General features: G+C 35.9%; 1 protein-coding gene across 7 annotated transcripts in view; it reads right to left on the bottom strand.

Moving 5' to 3' along the window:
• Positions 1-20,145, bottom strand: part of ZMYND8 (zinc finger MYND-type containing 8) — a 95,614-nt gene that overhangs the window by 24,219 nt on the left and 51,250 nt on the right. For 6 of the 7 annotated variants that reach the window (XM_063297094.1, XM_063297093.1, XM_063297096.1 and 3 more), the window contains 8 exons: positions 15,219-15,437; positions 13,515-13,628; positions 12,201-12,293; positions 10,898-10,985; positions 7,706-7,761; positions 5,998-6,075; positions 4,235-4,350; positions 2,544-3,025 (listed from right to left, as the gene is read on the bottom strand). In XM_063297094.1, the coding sequence (XP_063153164.1) occupies positions 2,544-3,025; positions 4,235-4,350; positions 5,998-6,075; positions 7,706-7,761; positions 10,898-10,985; positions 12,201-12,293; positions 13,515-13,628; positions 15,219-15,437 (1,246 nt within the window). The remainder of the gene's footprint in view (positions 1-2,543; positions 3,026-4,234; positions 4,351-5,997; positions 6,076-7,705; positions 7,762-10,897; positions 10,986-12,200; positions 12,294-13,514; positions 13,629-15,218; positions 15,438-20,145) is intronic. The other variant, XM_063297095.1, reaches the window with a different exon arrangement.

The following is a 20,145-nucleotide window of genomic DNA, read 5'->3' as shown; positions in this document are numbered from 1 at the left end:
CTGAATGGAAAGAGTAAGAGAAGTACGAAAGTAGTGAGAAATTTCTTCAAAAGATTTCAAGCCAAAGATAAATTTCTAACCACTCTCCAACTCTTATCACCTTATTAAATTCACTTAACCAATATTCAGTGGAAACTGAACACAGGTAAAATACTTACATAAATCACTAACTAGAAGAATTATATGAAATACAAACTTGCTATCTCTTTCATTTTAGGACAGGAATATTCAGTTTTAGAATTCTTTCTTTTTACCTATCTATTTAAATTTCTAATTTCTTGCAATAAATTTCATATTTAGTAGATTCGTAAATTGTGTTTCTCATTAAACCATCGTTATTTTTTCTGAAAATAATCAATTCAAAGCAAAATGTAGCCCCTCTTCAAGTTAAAGCTTGTTCAAGACCCCCTTGAGGCAAGCTCAGTTCCTCATGATTACTGCTCTATAGTTTCTTTACCTATATAGTTTCTTTGGCAGCAAGAAGTGGTTTGCCACTGCTATCTTCTGGGATTTTTCACCTTCCAGTCTAGCTACAGTCTTGGCATTTCCTGGTGGTCTTTCTTGGAAGTGGCATTTAAGGTCAGATCACAATTAGCTTTTTGGGGATCAGCCAAGAACATTTTTATGTTGTCACTTAATTGCTCATTAACTGAGACAGCTCAGATGTAATGACTGGCAAAAAAAAACCATATTCTAACTGGTTCTGTTGGAATCAAGCTAAGCAACAGAAGCCCAGGTTAATATTTATGTTATAAAAATACATTTCAATATGCTGTTTAGCCTTTAAACGTAATGCCATGATGAATCTTTTGTTTTTCGCATTACTTATTCTAATGCAACCTCAGGTGGTTAGTACAAACTAGACTGTAGCTAAATAAGAGATCAAAAGAGATCAGGAGAATGATCAGGTATGCAGAATAACAGTAATAATAATAATTGAACAAATTATTGAATAATAATATTTATTTGTTCAAATAAATAAGGCACAATTTATTTTGCTCAGTGTCATTAAAACAATATCTTTATAAACCAAGAATGTGTATCAAGTAAATTCTTCTCCAATGTTTAAAATGTACTTTCCATAGGTGAACTGCTGAATAACAGAACCACAACAATTTTCTCTAAAGAAAAATATCAAGTTCAAAGATATCCAGACTGGATCCAAGTGAAACAAAATTTACTTCTTTGCTCTGTATCAGAAAGAGCAGCACATCAATATTTAAATGCATTCAGAAATTTAAATTGCCATTTACCCAAGGAAGTCAATGCAGATTAGTATGTTAAGGATAGTAGAATAGAATAGCTGAGCCTTCCAAATGGATTATAATAATTATAGATGGCTTATAGTACAGACTATTCTGCTTAATGCTAACATATGGCAAGCCCTGATTTTAAAAGAGAAAGCAAATTATGAGTTCATTCAAGGACAGATTACCTCATTTACCTGTGGCCCAAATTTCCAAAAACATTAAAAAGATGCTCATATACGGAAACCTACACATCATTTTTAAATGGGAAGCATTTTTTTCAACAGAAAGTGAGATGCATATGTTGGAGCCTAGTCCCTCCCCACAAAACAAACCCTTTGAGAAAAAAAGTCCTAAGGCATATATAAGATTAAATTCTGCCATGAAAAATATAGAGCACATTCATGAATAAGAAATTAACATCAAATGTAGTATGAACTTGATTGCATAATGGAGTGGTGCTAACATAAATATTACTGAAAGAACAAATGAAATTGATTTTGTTCTACATTATCTTCTTCTGTAATATTTTTGCACTTGACCAAGTCAAACCTTGCTTCTGAAAAGTAAGTAGTTTAAAGCTATATACCAGGAAAGATGCACAAAAAAGCCTGAAAGAGTGGTATGAAATACTTTGAAATCCAGTCCATATTATTCTGCATTTCTTATCAGTTCAGTATTCTCTGAACTCTGATTCGGTTTCATTATAATTTAGCAGCTGAGAACGACCAGAAAATAATTTGTATTTTAAAATACTAAGTTCTTCTAAATTAGGGGTGTGATCCACAATGATGTAATATGATATAAATCTACAGGGTACTAAGCAGACACCTTGCTGACAAATTGTTAAGAGTGCATAGAATATTATTGGGAGTGCAGAGTCCAATTAACCCTGAAGACTACAAAATATTTTTCTACCTACTGGTTCCTATTGATCCAAATATCCATATCACGCTCCTCCTCTTGCATGAAGCCCATCTAGTGTGACACCTTTTGTTCAATTACTCATGGCACTTTCCTACATTATAATTTAAATTCTTCCCAGGTGACTGACCTATCAGAGTTTACCCTGTTATTAGTGTGGGTGACAACCTTTCTGCCTCTACCCTAGTCTTATAATTGGTCCCAAGAACATTGGATAGAAACTTATGAATAGTGCTGCACCTGAGCCCAGTAACACATCCCACTGAAGTATTAAACACGCTTTCCTCCCAGTTTTATGAACTTCCACATACTGCTTGATATTAAAGCTTGACTACACCAATTGATGGAGCATTTTTGTTTCTGCCCCCTTACCTGTACTTTTATCAATAAAGTCCATGGACTCTTCACTTGCACTAAAGTGACTGGAGGTTGCTTTTTTCTCTCCATCCTGTTCAACATCAGATCCAGTGTGTACAGATGAATTTGTACTCATTGGCGAACGTGGCATGTCTGTTAGGGAAATCCTTCGGCCAGTACTGCTACTTAGCATAGGTTTGCTCATTAGAATCTTGGGCGATGCTGTCATATCAAAGTTAAGCTTGATTTTTTCTTGTTTATCAGTCTTAGCAGTTCCAGCCCCAGGATTTGACGGGTCTAACAACATTTGGTATTGATTGTTGGGAGTATACGGTGTCCGGAAAGGTGCATAATTAAATACTCCAAACTTTCTACGAATATTCTCCACATAAACCTCCATCTCTTGCATTGCACTGTTGAATATGCTTTTAGTCTTTTTCACGGAAAAAGGAATTTCTTTAGACATGAGGTAGCAATTATTTACTGGAACCCAGGCCCTGCAAATAAGACAATAAAACAAACCATATAAATGGTTCCTAATTTTTATTTGAATTCTAAACATTGTTGAAAGCAATTCTTACTCATTTCATTGGGTGTCTAATGCATGCTTGAGGTAGAGTCTTTATTTAGCACCTATTTGTAAACTGAAAGGTCTATGTAATCAGTCTGCAGCAAAAATTAATAGTCCCAAAAACAGAACATTCAAAGCAATTCATTAAAAAACCTGATTAAGAAAATTCAACATCCAACCCACAAGTACCAGGCAATATGGAAAAGAAGACTATATACAGCAATTCAAATTTCTTGAATTGAATGTGACACAATGACAAAGAAATAGCAATCAACCTCGCAGTCACTCTCTTGTTGTACAGCAAATCATTTTGCAATATTATGCCTACATTATCATGTAGTACACTCTACATATGTGGTGATTCCTTAGGACCAAGCTGGTGAACCAAATACTATTGGTATATATCAATAATTCCTTCTACTGTTATATTTATTGGCCTCATGTTGGCCAACAGGACAGTGAAAGAAGGCCACCCATGATACATACAGACATTCCTACAAGTTTGAGGATACTCTTCAAAATCCAGGAGAATTTTACTTTCTTTCCTAAAATATAAGCCAATATTCTAACTCATGAGGTCTGTGTACACATAAAGTTTCCTATTAGGTAAAGAATACCAGAAATAGTTGGAAATCCTGTAATAGCATCCCAGAAATGATAGCAGTGAACAAAGAGGCTTCTTCTGTCACTGGGACAAATATAAATCTTCCAAAGCATGTGGGATAAATCCTTCCCTCATGATTTACACTGAGGTTTAGGTCTATTATATAGACAGTTCTGAAAATTCCTTCTTTCTACAGCACTCGTTAATGGTCCACCATTACCATTTCTAAACAAAAATTCCTTCTACTAATCCTAACTACTAACTACCTTGGACTTCTAATTCATAATTCTCTCATGTTTAGTAACATGTAAACATTAGCTATCAAAATTGGCTAGATGTACCCCTTCAGAGGACAAAATTATGTATCTTTTTAGATCTTTAAAAATAAGTTACCCCAAATGTGCTTCTTATATTCTACATAAAAATCATTATTTGCAGAATATTAACATTTTAACTAATGCAGCTGCCACCTAATCATTCATCAAAAAGGAGTTACTTGAACTATTCCATCATCTTTTGATTAATTCCCACCTGTCATGTTGACCAAAGAAACGAGCATCAACTTGACCATCTTTATCTCTCAGTGCTTTAGCCGGCCAGAATGGGAAACCCTTGAGTTTAGCCCAAACCAATGGGTGTGGATTGCTCTAGAGGAAAGTGCATAGTGACCACATAGTGAGAAAACTATTTTAAGCCATGCATTATTTTCTAACTGCTGACATGCAAGACAATGGTTATTTATATGATGGGGATTGTAAAAACGTCTCAAATTTACAACTCTAAATGAAGGAAGTCATTCTTGGTCCAGGCCACTGTATAGCTTTGAGAGTTTTCCCATCATATTAAAACTATTTTTTATCTTCTTTTAAAACTTCTGTTCTCTGTAGTAACTAATATGCCAGTGAACGTTTTGAACTATGTCTCATTCTGATTGTTCAAAGTGAACATCAAAATGATAATCCCCCTCTTGGGGGGAGATGGGCGGTAATAGAAATGTGAATAATAAATAAATATTTCAAACATCAAATCAATTTAAGTTAAACTGCACAGATACTTCTCCCTCAAAATATTATAATATTTTAAAAATCAGGTTATTCGTGTTGCAATACTTCAGGAAAATGCTTACATTTGGGCTGTGCAAATAACGCCTCTATATAGCCCTCTGTTATCCAAGCTGCATGGTTAGAAAACATAAGAGTGACCTCTGCTATGGAGAATTAAATGGATCACTCTAAGTTATTTTAGGATTTTGCAAATCATAGAATGCAATGTAGCTCATCACCAAGAGATATAATTTACCCACAGCTACCCAATCAGAAAAAAAAATAATAATTATGTAAACCTTATCAATTTCTAACTTCAAGTTGCTTTAAATAATTCTTACCTGTTATTTTAAATATACAGAGTTTATTATTATATGTTATGGATTTTTTAGTTTAAAGGATCCTTATTTTATATTATGATATGATGATTAACTGTAATGTATTATTGTTTCAATATTTTTAATTCCATGTCTGTACTGTGCTTAATTATAAAATTATATACAAAATAAATATTTGCTACTGCTACATTGCTACTTAAAATGTGTGCATATATGCGTATGTGAGGACATTCCCAAATGATGACTGCATTAAAAAATATCCACTATATTAATCAAAACATGAGAAATCCAGACAGGCTAAAAACATTGCACAATCAAATGTGAAGCTGTATAGAAAAAACTAAGGGCTTATGAGATTTATGTTTTTAAACCTGCTTCTTAGTAAATTTCAAAAGTTTCAAAGATTTCATATTTGAACGCTTCGAAGGTTTGATGTCATTTCACTACAGATGACAAATCAGGGATGAGACAACGGAAGAACACAGGAATCCAAGTTCCTAGAGAGACTTTGCCTCAGAGTTGAATTGTGCTTCTAGTATTTATATAACAACAACTCTGCTTAACGTTTGCCTTACCCATTAAAGTATATGCACACTAACAATTAAAAGTGACCATTTGTTCTTTTCTAACATTCTTTGCTATTATGTATAAACCTGAATAGTAGTGTCAATTGATTTTAAGATTTGGGAATATTAACCAAATCTAGATTGCTTCCATTTTCCATCAGAAACCCTAGAAAGAAGAAAAGACTAGCTATTCAATTTCTGTAATTAAGTATCAAATGTAGCGGCAGTATGTGGGTTTGGAGCATACACAGTAAAACACTATGCATGAAAATGAAATCCATTGTGCTTCTATATATACAATTTATCATTTAATCCCCACCCACCCACCCCTTTTTTTTTTTACTTACACAAGGCTCACAAAACCAATTTTCTCGTTTTTGGCAAGCAGCTAAATAACATTCTGGACATACTTCAATTTCATTCATCTGTAAAAACAAAAATGAACTGTTGCAAGAGTTGAAGCATGAGATTAAATGCATTTACAATTCTATTCTATCCTGTAACGTGGCAGTCATTTATAATTTTCTATTGCAAGTAATTATTTTGTCAGTGTGTACATTCAGGAATGTATGCATACTAATTATTCTTGCTTCACATGAATCAACATCAGTCTTTCACTAGAAACACTGACCATATATAAATAACTGGAAAGAAGAGGGGTGAAAACATTGTGCTTGATGGCAACATTCATAATTTTTTAAGAAAATCTTTATTTAAGCAATAAATTTATAAGATGTTGGTATACTGAGTTTTTGTAAGAACCTCAGACTTTTTTTTGTTGGTATGTAACACATAATTTGCCTCTTTCTGTTGATGGAACAGTATTTATCAACAGAATCTGTTTAGAATTCTTAAAGGACTATCTTGTGAACGTTTTGGAGAAGTGCAGAAGAAAGCTGCAGATTTCCCCCACCCAAGTGGAAGAATCACTGCACAATGTTGGGCATAGCCCATTCTTTTACTAAATACTTGCAGAGTTTGTTTCAACTTGGCAATGCCAAACCTAGGCCCACATTTTTACAAACTGATTCTTTATAAACTTTATAAACTTCTTTATAAATATATTATTTGAGCAATGCTATACAATGACCAAATTAATACTGAAAATGATTTGAAATATAAAACAGTCTGATTTATATAATCTGAAATTATTTACAATTTGATATTTATGACTTCAAATAATTATCAAATAATTGTTTAGCCATTCTCTTTAGCCATTTAGACATTCCAGTAAAATACAGCTTCTATTGACTTTGCTGAAAAACTGGACATTTTTGGCACATTCTCTGTCCCTCAGTTCTCACTGAGAGGCAGCCATTTCTTCTGGCTACTGAATTGTCTCTCCAGGCTGTTTAAGGGCCATGCAAATCTTCCAAAAGATAATGCTTCAGAATGCATGGGAGCAAGTATGAAATCCCTCATTTTGGACTTTAATAAAGCCATGATTTTTCCCAGGCTGTCTCAGTTGCTTTCAGGTTTACTCAACTATTTCAGAAACTTCGCATGAAGAATTGAGGAAGGAACAGCTTGTGAAATTGCTGTGTGAGCTTGGAAAAAGATGCAGTTATTCTGATTATTTGAAAAGTGCTTTATATGTATTCTTGTGTATCACAAACAGTCTGTTTCAAAGGTCTTGGCCCTATTGAATGATTTTAAAAATATTCACAGTATTTTAATCTGTTTTAAATGCCAAAGTTAAACAATTATACTTGTCTCCCATCATTGAGATATACATATGCCAGCCCTGTAAAACTATATAGATACACAACCTATTAAACTCAATAAAAGAAAGCTGGTCTCTATGCCTAATGTGCATAGGAATTCCATATATGTCTATGCAGAAGTAAACACTGGCTTCATTCTTCTAGATAAATGAGTAGAGGATTGCAGTCTAAAACCTGGAATACAGATTTTTCAATATAGGAAATGTTGAAATTCTACTTCATTTTAGGTAATGAAATTATAAACTATTGCAAAGTTTTCCTAATATTCCTTAAAAGTAATTGATGGTTAAATTGGTATAATAAGAATAAATGCTAACTTGGTAATACTTACCTCATGCTCACAGATTTTAATTATGACTTTTGCTGTTTGTGTCAATTTGTGATTTCCTGAGAAAACAGATTAAGTACAGATGTCTAATCAAATCTTTTACATAAGATGCTTATTATTTATATTATGAATCTAGAATGCAAGCATTTACTGTTTGGTGTGCATGTTTCAAAAGGGGAAATTAATTAAATACAAATACTGAAACCTGCCAGTACAAATGGCAGGTCATAAAAATAGGGCTTTCATTCATAAACCCAGGCATAAGAAGAAGCACATTTCAAAAGTATTCATTCTCTACTGAACTTATGAGTATTAGTGTTACCTCATGGCATTCCCAGAGAAATCACTTCAAATGTACATTTTCAACCCAGTTTTAATTACACATGTGAACATAGGTGTTATTATAGGTGTATCAGACCTGATTTTAATGTTAATTAGATATGCAAATTATAACATTGTAAGGGAGCATAACTCTTTAACTGTTATCTCTTTCTCTTCATCTATCTATGCTCGTCCCAGCTCCTGCACACCAAGCAGTTCGAAAACATGTAAATGTGAGTAAATTAATTGGTACCGCTTCGGCGGGAAGGTAACGGCGTTCCGTGAGTCATGCCGGCCACATGACCACGGATGGGTCCTTAGGGACAACGCCGGCTCCAAGGCTTAGAAACGGAGATGAGCACCGCCCCCTAGAGTCGGACACGACTGGACTTTACGTCAAGGGAAACCTTTACCTTTACTATCTATGATTAATCTCAATATAAAAGTTATCAGTGTGAAAATAGCTATTAGAATTTCAGCTAAAGATAAAACTAGAAATATGTATTTATCATCCCATCTTATCTAAGAGATCCTTAAATTGGAAGGGGATAAATTTAACCCTCTGAGTCACTTAGGGCTGTATTCAACTTGTTTCCTTCTACTGACAGAAGACTGTGATGCAATAAAAGGCTTTCATCAGTGGAAAGAGGGGACCAATTATTTGTGTAGTTTTTTTTTCTTGAAGCCATACTGGCTGTGAATGTCTGGGAGACCTTTAGAACATCAAAGAATTGGTCAAGAGGACTACAGGTAAAAAAGAGACTTCATCCAAAATCAAGTCCTTCCCATTCCTTATCCCCTTTCATACCAGCGAACATATATATATTTCCCCCAGGGTCAGGGACCACAATTTATGCTCCTAACAGCTGAAGGTCCACATTTACTTTCCTTTTTTGGGAGGGCTGGTTTTTAAAGAATGGGAATGATATGGGAAGCCTCAGGGGAGGGGGGAGAACATAGCTAGACCAGTTTGAGTAAGATTTAGAGGCAGTAATGAGAACAGTTTGTTCATTTGTTTGTCAAATTTATCAGCACCCATCTCCCAAAAGGGACTCTGGGCCGTTTATGGTAAAACGTAAATAAGAGAAATATAAAACTATAAAATGCTATAATACATAATAAAATAAATATAATAAAAACCCAATGGCTAAAAGTTCTCTGTGATTCGCAAGCAGAGCAGGGCCCGTCTAAGAGACTAGCCATCCCCAGGAATGACTACTCTCCCTCCCGCCCCAGGCATGATGACAGAACCAGGTCTTTAGTTGTTTCCTAAAGTCCAGGAGGGAGGGAGCCAATCTCACTTCCAGGGGAAGGATATTCCAAAGGGCAGGGGCTGTTGCCAAAAAGCCCAGCTCCTGGACCCCGCCAAATGGAGTTCTCTTGCAGACGGGGTCCATAGCATGCCCTCTCTTCGTGACCAGGTCGGACGGGTTGATATGATAGGGATGAGATGGTCCCTTAGGTAACCTGGACCTGTGCCATGTAGGGCTTTAAAGGTAATAACCAACACCTTGAATTGGACCTGGAAGCATACTGGCAACCAATGCAGCTCGCCGAGCAAAGGGGTGACACGTGCTGATCTTGGAATACCTAAGATGGCCCGCGCGGCTGCATTTTGCACCAGCTGAGCTTCCAGATATTCTTCAAGGGTAGCCCCATGTAGATCGCATTGCAGTAGTCTATATGGGAGATAACCAGGGCATGAGTGACCGTTCGAAGGGACTCTCGCTCCAGGAAGGGGTGTAACTGGCACACAACACGAAGTTGCACAAAGGCCCTCCTAGCCATGGCTGCCACCTGCTCTTCAAGAAGGAGCCGTGAGTCCAGGAAGACCCCCAAGTCTGGGGCAGTGCAACCCCATCCAGAACTAAAGATGACAATTTCCCAGAAATCGAGGAGCCATTAATCCACAGCCACTCCGTCTTCCCCAGGTTCAGCCACAACCTGTTGTCCCCCATCCAGGCCCCCACAGCCCCCAGGCACTCAGGAAGGGTGGTCATGGCATCACTTACTTCACCCGGGATAGAGATGTATAATTGAGTATCATCTGCATATTGATGATACCTCACCCTGTAGTGACAGATGATCTCACCCAGTGGCTTCATGTAGATGTTAAAAAGGAGCGGAGAGAGTACCGAACCCTGCGGCACCTCACAAAGTAGGGGCCGCAGGCCGAATCTCTCGCTCCCTATCAACACTGACTTGTTTGCATCCCAGAAGCTTCCATTTCTTATGCTTTTTTCTGGAGGTGCTGGAGGAACAATAGAAAACACACTACTGAAAATTGGCCATCTCAACCTGCTCAAGGGCTTTGTAAGTTGCCCACTCCTGCTATAGAATGATGGTGCCCATTGTATGGTCCATAAGGGCACTGCAGGGATCCCTCATATATGTCACAATGTGGAATAATAAAAATTAAACAAATTAAATAACCAGAATCTTGGAGATAACAAAATTTAAACGCTTTGGTCCAAAATCAATTTATGTACTCAAATTAATTACAGGTAGTCCTCACTTACCAACTGCCCTGTTTAACGACTATCTGAAGTTACAACAGTATGAAAAAGTAACTTTATGAGTGGTCCTTGCACTTATGACTGTTGCCACATTCCCACAGTCACATGATCACCATTTGTGCACTTCACAGCTGGCTTCTGACAAGCAGAATCAGTGGAGAAGCCAGCAGTAAAATCGCAAGTTGTGGTCATGTGAGATCTCAGTTAACGACCACAGCAGAAGTGAGGTCATAAGTCCATTGTGGTGACATGATGTCTCACTTAATGACCGCATTGCTTAGCACTGGAGCTACTGGTCCCAACTGTGGTTGTTAAGCAAGGACTACCTATCCCTTCAAGGAAATGCGCAAATACTTACCCCCATTGTAAATAATGCAGTTGTGCAAAATCCATTTGGCATCAGCCAGAAAGGCTTCAGTGCAACCATACATCTTCTTTTTAACATTCTGAAAAGGATAATATAAAAATTGTATTAAAATGTAGATATAATATCTAAATACAGCAGCAGTCTAGTATATCATATTTCTTAGTACTTTCATTTTATTCCAAATAAATGAATTGAAAGATCAAAATTGGGATCATCATCCACTGGGAGTAGACATTACATTCAGAAATGAGTTGTCAAAAGGATGTTAGATATTATAATCCTGAATATAATTAGGTACTATTTTGGACATCAACACTGTTGGCATATAATCACAACATATTAAATATAATTACATAGTTTGACCAAATTACAAGAATTTTAAAACAAGTGTTGTTATGGTAATTTCTTTTTTTATATATGAAAATGGACTTTGTGCTGCGGAACAGAGTACCATAATACATTTGGGGGATAAAAACACAGTTACTTTCTTTTTACCTTTTGTCATTTAAAATAAAATTTTCTTCACAGGAAGCCAGCCTCAAAATTGATTCTATAAAATAGATATTTGAATGCCCTTTACAGTTAAATTAAATTAGAGAAATTTAAACCTTTTTTAAAACTCAAAAAGGAAGTTAAAGCAAAATGCTCTTAGGTAAAAGTAAAAACAGAATGCTTTCTGAAACCAACTAACCAACCCTTTGAGAAACAGTTAAAGATTCTGGGAATGTTTATCCTGCAGAAGAGACAACTGCTGGGAGACATGACAATAGTCTTCTAATATATGAAGGTTATCACATAAATCAGGAAGTGGACATTCCCTATTGCCCCAGAGGGCAGGAACAGAACCAGTAGGTTAAAATAAAAGAGGAGATTCAGGCTAGATGTCAAGAGGATCTTCTTGCCTATACAATCTGTCAGCCAGTGGAACAAGTTGCTACAGGAAGTAGTGAGTTCTCCTTTGCTGAAGGTCTTCAACAGAGGCTGGATGGTCATTAGTGAGAAATGCTCTACTAGAACCTGCAGTGAGCAGGGGGTTGGATTAACTGATCTCTAAGCTCCCTTCCAACTCCATGTTTTCATGAGAACTAAGTCCAATATTTTTACTTAAAGAATTTCTTAATGAACTTCAAAAAGTTGTAAGAGAGCCCTTATTTATCACATTAACAAAAACTGCACTGATTTTAGAGAGTGGTGTGTGGGTTAGGGTGTTTCTGTGATTGAGAAACTGAAAAAACAAACACACACAGTAACCATGATCTAATATAGCTAAACAGTCTCCTCCCTGTCAACCAACCTTTTCTAATGTACAAAGGTCCATTGGATGAAAGATGTATTCTGCATAATCTGGATGCTGATCCAGTGAAACTGGCTTCTGAAATGGCTCTGTCTATTTCAATAAACACAAAAAATTAAGGTTGCAGTATTAATTCTACTAAAACACTTATATTGTTTAAAAACAAATAAAATGTGTCAAAACCAGGTTTTTTTTTAAAGTATTCATACATTGTAAAAAATGTATGTGGCCAGGGGCCAAGAAAACTTAAAATATTATCTCCTGGGGAAAAAAAACTGGAATACCTACTTTAAAAATGATATATTATACATATGTATAACAAAAAATAAATATGATTATCATTTTGTGAAAATGTTTGCAATCCAGCTAATCAATCAAATTGAATCAGGTAAAAGCTTGAAAAATCAGACATCATATATTATCATCAGAGAGCCAGTTTGGTCTAGTGGTTAAGGCATCAAGCTAAAAACTAGGAGACTATGAGTTCTAGTCCCGCCTTAGGCACAAAGCCAGCTGGGTGACCTTCAGCCACTCACTCTCTCAACCCTAGGAAGGAGGCAATGGTAAACTACTTCTGAAATCTTCCCAAGAAAATTGCAGGGACTTGTCCAGGCAGTGGCCAGGAATCAAAACCTGACTTGAAGGGACACACACAAAAGCTTGAAAAACCAGATTCCATATATTATCATCACTGAGCATTCACCAGTTCCAATTCATGGCCAACTCAGAACATACTGTATAAGTAGTCCTCATTTAACAACTGCCCTGTCTAGCAACTGTTCAAAGTTACAACAGAGCTTAAAAGGTTAGTTTACAACTAGTCTTCACACTTATGACTGTGATTGCCATTTGCATGCTTCACAGCTGGCTACAGACAAGCAGAGTCAATGGAGAAGCTGGCAGTAAAATTGCAAGTTGCAGTCACGTAATCTCTCGCTTAACTACTGTGGGTAAAGTGAGGTTGTAAGTCCATTGCGGTTACATGATGTCTCACTTAATGACCGTGTTGGCAGTCCCTATTGTGGTTAAGCAAGACTACCTGTACTTGCCCTATCTTCATATATGCATTATAAAAATTAATGCAAGTATAACTTACTCATATTTAGAGACTCTTCCAGGCCCATAACCATGTTTTTATTAAAAAGTTCTCAAACATGCAGCAGATCTAACAACACTGTAGTTTGCCCATACCAGACATTGCATAACATAATATTAAGACTTATAAGTACATACAATTAGAAATCTAAAGACAATTTATTTTTAAGCAAGCAATAATGCACAATAAAGTCAAGTATCAACACATATTCTTCTTACCCCTGGCTGTTTCATTTTTTGTAGTGCAAACTTGAGCAAGTAGGATAGCTGTTCAATAGTGAGCATTGTCATAGCTTTGCTTTGTGTTTCTATGCATTCTGCTACAGTAATTTTCTAAAAATAAAAATCAAACATACTGAAAATTCTTAATAATAATTCTCTAGCATGAGACATGTAGAATACTTTAACATGCAAAAACAAACACTGAATTTTTTTCCCCATCATGTGGAATTATGAATACCGCAGATATCCATGTTCATGAAAATATGTTAGATTCCCTAAAGCATTCTAAAATACAGTAAAGGAAATTACTGTGCTATTTCTCCAGGTATGAAGAGTAGATGTTTTGTCTAATTACATTGCTGTGTCTGGCCAATCTCAAAAAGCTAAACAGGGTCATATCTAGTTAGTGTTTGGGTGAGAGACCACCAGGAAAACTTAGGGCTATAAAATAGATGGGGAAATCAAGCAGTGGCAAACTACTTGTGTACTCTTGCTAATGAAACTACATGGATGAGTCCATGAGATCATCACAAGTCTAGTTTGACTAGAAGCAGGCTTTGCTTTCACTTCATTATTTTCCTGATTGATTTTAAAAGCCCCATATGGCAATGAATTCTACAAACTGAAATTCATGGCCTGAATCCAGATTTGATTATATTGAAATCAAAGAAACTATATCCTCCTTAAGTCTCACTAATTTCAATGACTTTTCTAAGAGTGATCAAGTCTGGATCTAATCAACCTATAGTCCCAGTGTAGCTTTCTTTCTTGAGCATGTCCGAGGACTAGAATTCTTCACTGTTTGCCTTTGGTAAGAAGATCACGCAAAATAGTATTTAAGGTAAAAGGCATACTTGCTAACATACAGTAAAAAGAAGTGCTTGAGCAATCATCCTTTGACTCAGGCCTCAAAGCATATATGCTCAAATAGTCTGTAAATGTAAGGAGCTATAAATATACTTGTTCTAAAATGACTCTCTAAATTTCTAAGAATAGTGGTAACAATTAACAGAATGTGTATGAGGCCATTATTAGCCACATATAGCATGTTTTGAGAAAGTCAATTGTTATTTGTTGTTCACATTCCTTATACAAATAATCTTACAGACACAATGACTTGAAGTTTATTTTTTATTCTTCAAATTTCTATCACCGCCCATCTCTCCCAAAAAGGGGACTCTGGGTGGTTGTATTATGGTATTTATTATATAATAAAGTTGTATTATGGTATTTTAAATATTCTGGAAACTGCTTTCTTCTGAAAAGTTTTCACACTGTTCAATGAGTGCTTAATAAACAAAATGAATAGTTAGGACTAGTTATTCCTAACTAGGAAGAATAATATTCAATAGGTCTTTTCCACATCATTAGTCAAGCAGTTTCAAAACAAAATTAGGAAGATGACACAGGAAAACCTTTTATCATGATACGGTGTAATCTTAATACCCCCTTCTTTCTCATTCACATGCTGCCCTTCCCCATGGTATCTGACAAAGCAACGAGCATACAATATAAATCATGAATAAAAAACATCACATCAAAACATAAAGCTGCTAAATATGATAAAAACCTTATTTTGTATGACTATTTACATCAACCCTCTTCTACCTTTTCCAGACACAACTAGGCAATCAAACTCAACGGAAAGAGAACAATATTCTAGAGAAATTAGGAGCAGGGAAACAAATATGGGCCTCATACCTCACATTCTGGGCAAAACCAATCCCCCTCTGGCTCCGCTGTCAGTTTCAGACACTTAGCGTGATAAACCCGAGGGCAGAGTTCACAGCAGAGGACTTGGCCTTCCCGATGACAAACCCAGCAATAGAAATCATTCCGTCCATCCTGCGGTACAACATCAACAGGGTCTGTGGTGAGTGGCTGCTTCATATAGTAAAACGGACCATGTCTTAGTTCTGACTGAAATGTAGGCAAGAAAGACAGGTTTGGTTTCAAAACAAATTTGTATTTTCAAATTAAAATAAGCAAATATGACCAACCAGCCCCCACCTATGTTTATGCAGTTCCAATCTCTTGTTCAGCACACAATGAATATTTGCAAACAGAGCTTATATCCACAAAGTTAAGTATAATTTTTCCAAATCAGATGCTGTGGATCCTTAACTAGAGTCAAACTACATGAACCATTATTCTTATGCTTGGTAATTCTATGGCATTTTAAAAAGCAAACAGCAATTAGGAGTAGGTGAAAATGGCTTTATTCTCTATGCTGTGGAGATCTGATCTGGATCAAAAACTTTCCCTGCTCTATAACTGATGTATGCATACAATCAAAATTTCTCTTTCAATGTGAAAAGCAGCCACTGGAAAAAGATGGAGGCAGGGGTTGGGAGGTGGATTTAGACTAGAGCTGAAAAAAAGGTGTTAGGCTTTTAAACAGCTGGCTCAATCCAAAAATAATTCTTTCAAAGCAAGATTCACAATGCATCTTCTTTAAAAAGATTTACTGAGACTAAAGCAGGTTACAAGAATTTAGCAGCTGAACCATTTCCCTCTGAGAACTAATTTATCCCATAATACATTAGGATAGAGACTTTCTTAGTTTCTTTTTAATTGCTTTTCTGTGAACTGGCAAAGAAGCAATTCTTTTCATGGATAACAGGAATAGCTTGCAACTGGCTGTCTGCACAATCATCTCCTGACGCTTTTATCTGTGAACCCAATCTTACAAATATATTAAGACCAAGCTACATATTTTGTTGTATGTATATATATATACACAAATGAGATATACATAGGAAAGGATACAGATATCTTTGCTATTCTACTGAAGATGGGAAAATACAATTGTTCTCCAATATGTATATTTGTGTAATGTTTTGAACCTAACAACATCTAGTACACAAATCACTGAAGCTGTGATTTATCTAGCATGTTTCTACACTTAAAGTCTTTTACCAAAGGAATTGCACAATTAGATGAATTGCTAACATACTGTATATCATAATAAAGTAATAATAATTTCCTTTTAAAAGACTATATTTCGAATTAGTATTATTAAAAAAGAACATAATTACATTAAATCTTATTAAGAAATGTGTTGTTTTTTAAGAAACAATGGAATCATCGCTACAGTATCACTTGTTTCCTGTAAACAGTATACGGTAACTAACATGCAGCCAAGTCAATAGCCCAAAATAACTGGCAAGAATGTCCCCTCCAATATAGTTTTTACTTAGAATCCTTTTCAGAACTATGGGCAGACAGCTACTCTGGCTGGGAGTCCAAGTATGAATATGAAGCAGCCTCTTGCTCCATTATTTAAAACTCTAGATGTGTCCATTTTGCCTACAATGGGGAAATCTATAATCTGTTGTAATTTGGTTTATATTGTTCTGGCAGAAAAGGGTAAGTCTGTAGGTAGTGCAGTACCTTCTGATAAAATGAAGACTCTGTATTTCAGACAAATTGGATGTGTTTTGTATAAATTGAGTTTTTAAAGTCCATTTGTATTTTTTATATGCCTTCCCTTTTCTTTGGGTTTGTGGAAACATACAACATACTGATATCCCCTAGCAGGATTTCAGAAAAAGGAAAATAAGGGCTGAGAGCTATGGTGAAAGAAAAAAATATGAGCCTGAAAGAAACTGGAAGAACTAATTACAACTTTTCCTCTCTCAACACCTACTGAAATATTAATCTATGTAGTAGAATGCACATACATAAGCATCTACACATGTGTACACAAGCAACCACCCAAGTCCAATTCACTTCATACTCGAAACTGTGCAAGATTGAGAGTCCTTACTGCAGAATCTCAGCACAGATGTGAGGTGGGAATAAGGGAGAGAACAGCACCAACCAAAGCCCTATTAAATTTAACAACAGTTCTCTGATCACTAATTAGAAGGTAAAGTGGTCAATCAAAAAAACCTTTATTTTTTCTTAATCTACATGTTCCTTACTTTTATGGGAAAATGGGAGAGGGAGGAATAACTGACATGTCAGCTTACAAATAAACAAAAGCACTACCCTCCAAAGGAAATTCAAAGTTTCAGAAGCTCACTTTGCTCCTACCATCTTGTTTTGGTGATAATCTGAACTTGAGATTCCAACCTCCAGAAATGTGACCATGTGATATATGTATTTGTGTGCGTGTATATATCTAGCAGAAACCACACTCCCAAAAAAGGACAGTACAAAAATACATGAATAGCTACTAAATAAAATTGCCTTTAATTAAATATTCCATATACAAAATGTATTACTCATCTGCATATACCAACCATTCTCTCTCACACACAAACTATTTTAATAAGTGTTCTAATAAAAAGATTACATATTAATAATGATATGGGCTCTCATATCTGAGAGACAGATTGGTGTAGTGGTTAAGGCACCAGTCTAGAAACCGGGAGACTGTGATTTCCAGACCCACTTTAGGCACAAAGCCAGCTGGGTGATCTTGAGCCACTCACCCACTCATTCTCAGCTCTGGGAAGAATAAGGCAGTGGCAAAAATCTTGCCAAGAAAACTGCAGGGGCTTGTCCAAGCAGTCACCAGGAGCCAAGACATATACACACAAAAAGTATATATAAAAATATACTTTACAAGAAAAAACAATGACACTGAAAAATATAATTTTGAAATATGATTGCCCGGGTATTATTATTATTTTCTCTATTTTCCTTCTTTTCCTATTATTCATTTGTTGGGGGTATCATAACAGTTTTTCCCCATTTCTTTTGTTTTTGTTTTCTTCACTCTTTTTTGCTCTTTTTAAACATCCTTTGTATTTGACTTTATTTTTTTCCCCAGCACATAGTTTATTATCATTTACAAGCTACTCTAACACACATCTTCTTCTTCCCCAAAAAACAGCAAAACAAACAAAAAAACAAAAAACAAACACAGAATAAGCAGTAGGTGGAAAGGGCTTCTGCACCTGGGAAGGAAAGAGAAAGTGGGAAATAAAATTGGGTAGAGATGAGGCCAGGAGAAGAATAACTGGAAAGGAAAGAAAGGGAAAGAGAGAATAAGTTCTATTTAAGCATTACAAAAAGGATTACATTCACCAAACAGCTTATCTCAAGTAGCAGCTAATCTTCCCAGCTAATCTTCCAATGCATCCATACTTTTCAGTAGCCATCTGCACCTTTTGGTCACTCCTTTCTTTTCAGCATCTTATGCGTTCTTTTGGCTATGTAAGAGAATCTCCTCCACATTTATAGATAACTATTTGGAGAAAAAAAAAATCTTCCTTCTTGCAAATATACTAATAGACATAGCCCAAATACTCGGCTAATAATCTCTTCAATTCAGATCACCTTATAAATTATCCAATCAAATAATTAAGGCAAACCATTATTTCTGAAGGGACTAACCTTTGCCAAATTATTCTGCTCACCTATGCTGCAGTCCTATTGAGATTCTGTTCTTTGCTTGTTAAAGGACTTGGAGCTACTGGTACAGTCTATACCAGATACCTAAAATTTAATTTAAAAATGGTTTTATCCATGATAATCTGAATAATGGACAGCAATGAAGTGGTTGGGATGTCAGAGCACAAAAAACACACTCTAAGCACAGTCAGTATCTTTTTGGCAATAAAGGAAATCATGTTCCATCCACAATACAGATCAGCTCAGGTTTGGAGGACTTCTCATTACAAATTTGTTTCACAAGAACCCTGAAGCTGCTTGAAAATTAACTGAAAAGTTTGTAGAGCAAAATATCCCTCATATTTGTAAGCTAGATAACAGATATCAGAATCAATGTTAGGCATAATTGCATCAATGCTTGAAAATTTAGTGTTGGGTAATTTTTATCTTGTCAAAATAATCAATCTGAACGAGTTCCTGGAAGATCTGACTCCTACCAATTGCCAATGGGAACCTTGCATTTCGTAGTCACTAAAGACTAACAGGAGTTTTTGAAAATATGGATCTTAGATTTTTTATCTGGATCTCAGATGTAGCAGGCCCTGCATTACCATCCAAGAAGATTCCAGCTACATTTCAAAGTCCTGGTTTTAACCTATAAGCCCTTTATGGCTTAGCTCCCCAGTACTTTCAGGACTGCCTTTTCCAAGCGCAACCTGACTCATCCAATATGCTCATCATGTGGGAGGTTACTCACAGTCCCTCGTTTTCAGTAGCTAAAAGGGGCAGAGGTCTGAAAGCCATGTTATTGGTACAACCCCATTCCATGGAATAGCCTTCCTATCAAGGACAGGTTGATGCTGATGCTGACTGAATTCTAAAGCTAGCAGTAGTTTTGGAGAGCTTTCAAGAAATGAAACCGTTATTGTAAACCACCCAGAGTCCCCCTTTTGGGGGAGATGGGCAGTAGCAAAATTTGAAAAACAAACAAACAAACAAATAAATGTGGAAGGAGGTGCCTTAATGTGGCTGCCCAGGCAGTTATTGTAATGGATGCATTTTTAGAATTTCTTAATTATGTTCTTTTGTTTGTTTGATGTTGATAATCCCTGGGAATCTATTTTATAACATACAAAACTGATGAAACAAGGTCAGGATATGAATTAAGATTTGTACATGTTTACAGGTATGCATAACTATGGAAGGTTATCATGCTGATGACTTCTGGCATTTGTTTTTTATTTTTTTAATATTTTTACCTTAACAAATCTAAGCTTTACTTTTT

The sequence above is a fragment of the Candoia aspera genome, chromosome 3 (genome assembly GCF_035149785.1).
Source record: "Candoia aspera isolate rCanAsp1 chromosome 3, rCanAsp1.hap2, whole genome shotgun sequence".
Classification (NCBI taxonomy): Eukaryota; Metazoa; Chordata; class Lepidosauria; order Squamata; family Boidae; genus Candoia; species Candoia aspera.
Note: the sequence above shows the minus strand (reverse complement) of the source record. Positions and strands in the feature narration are given on the sequence as shown.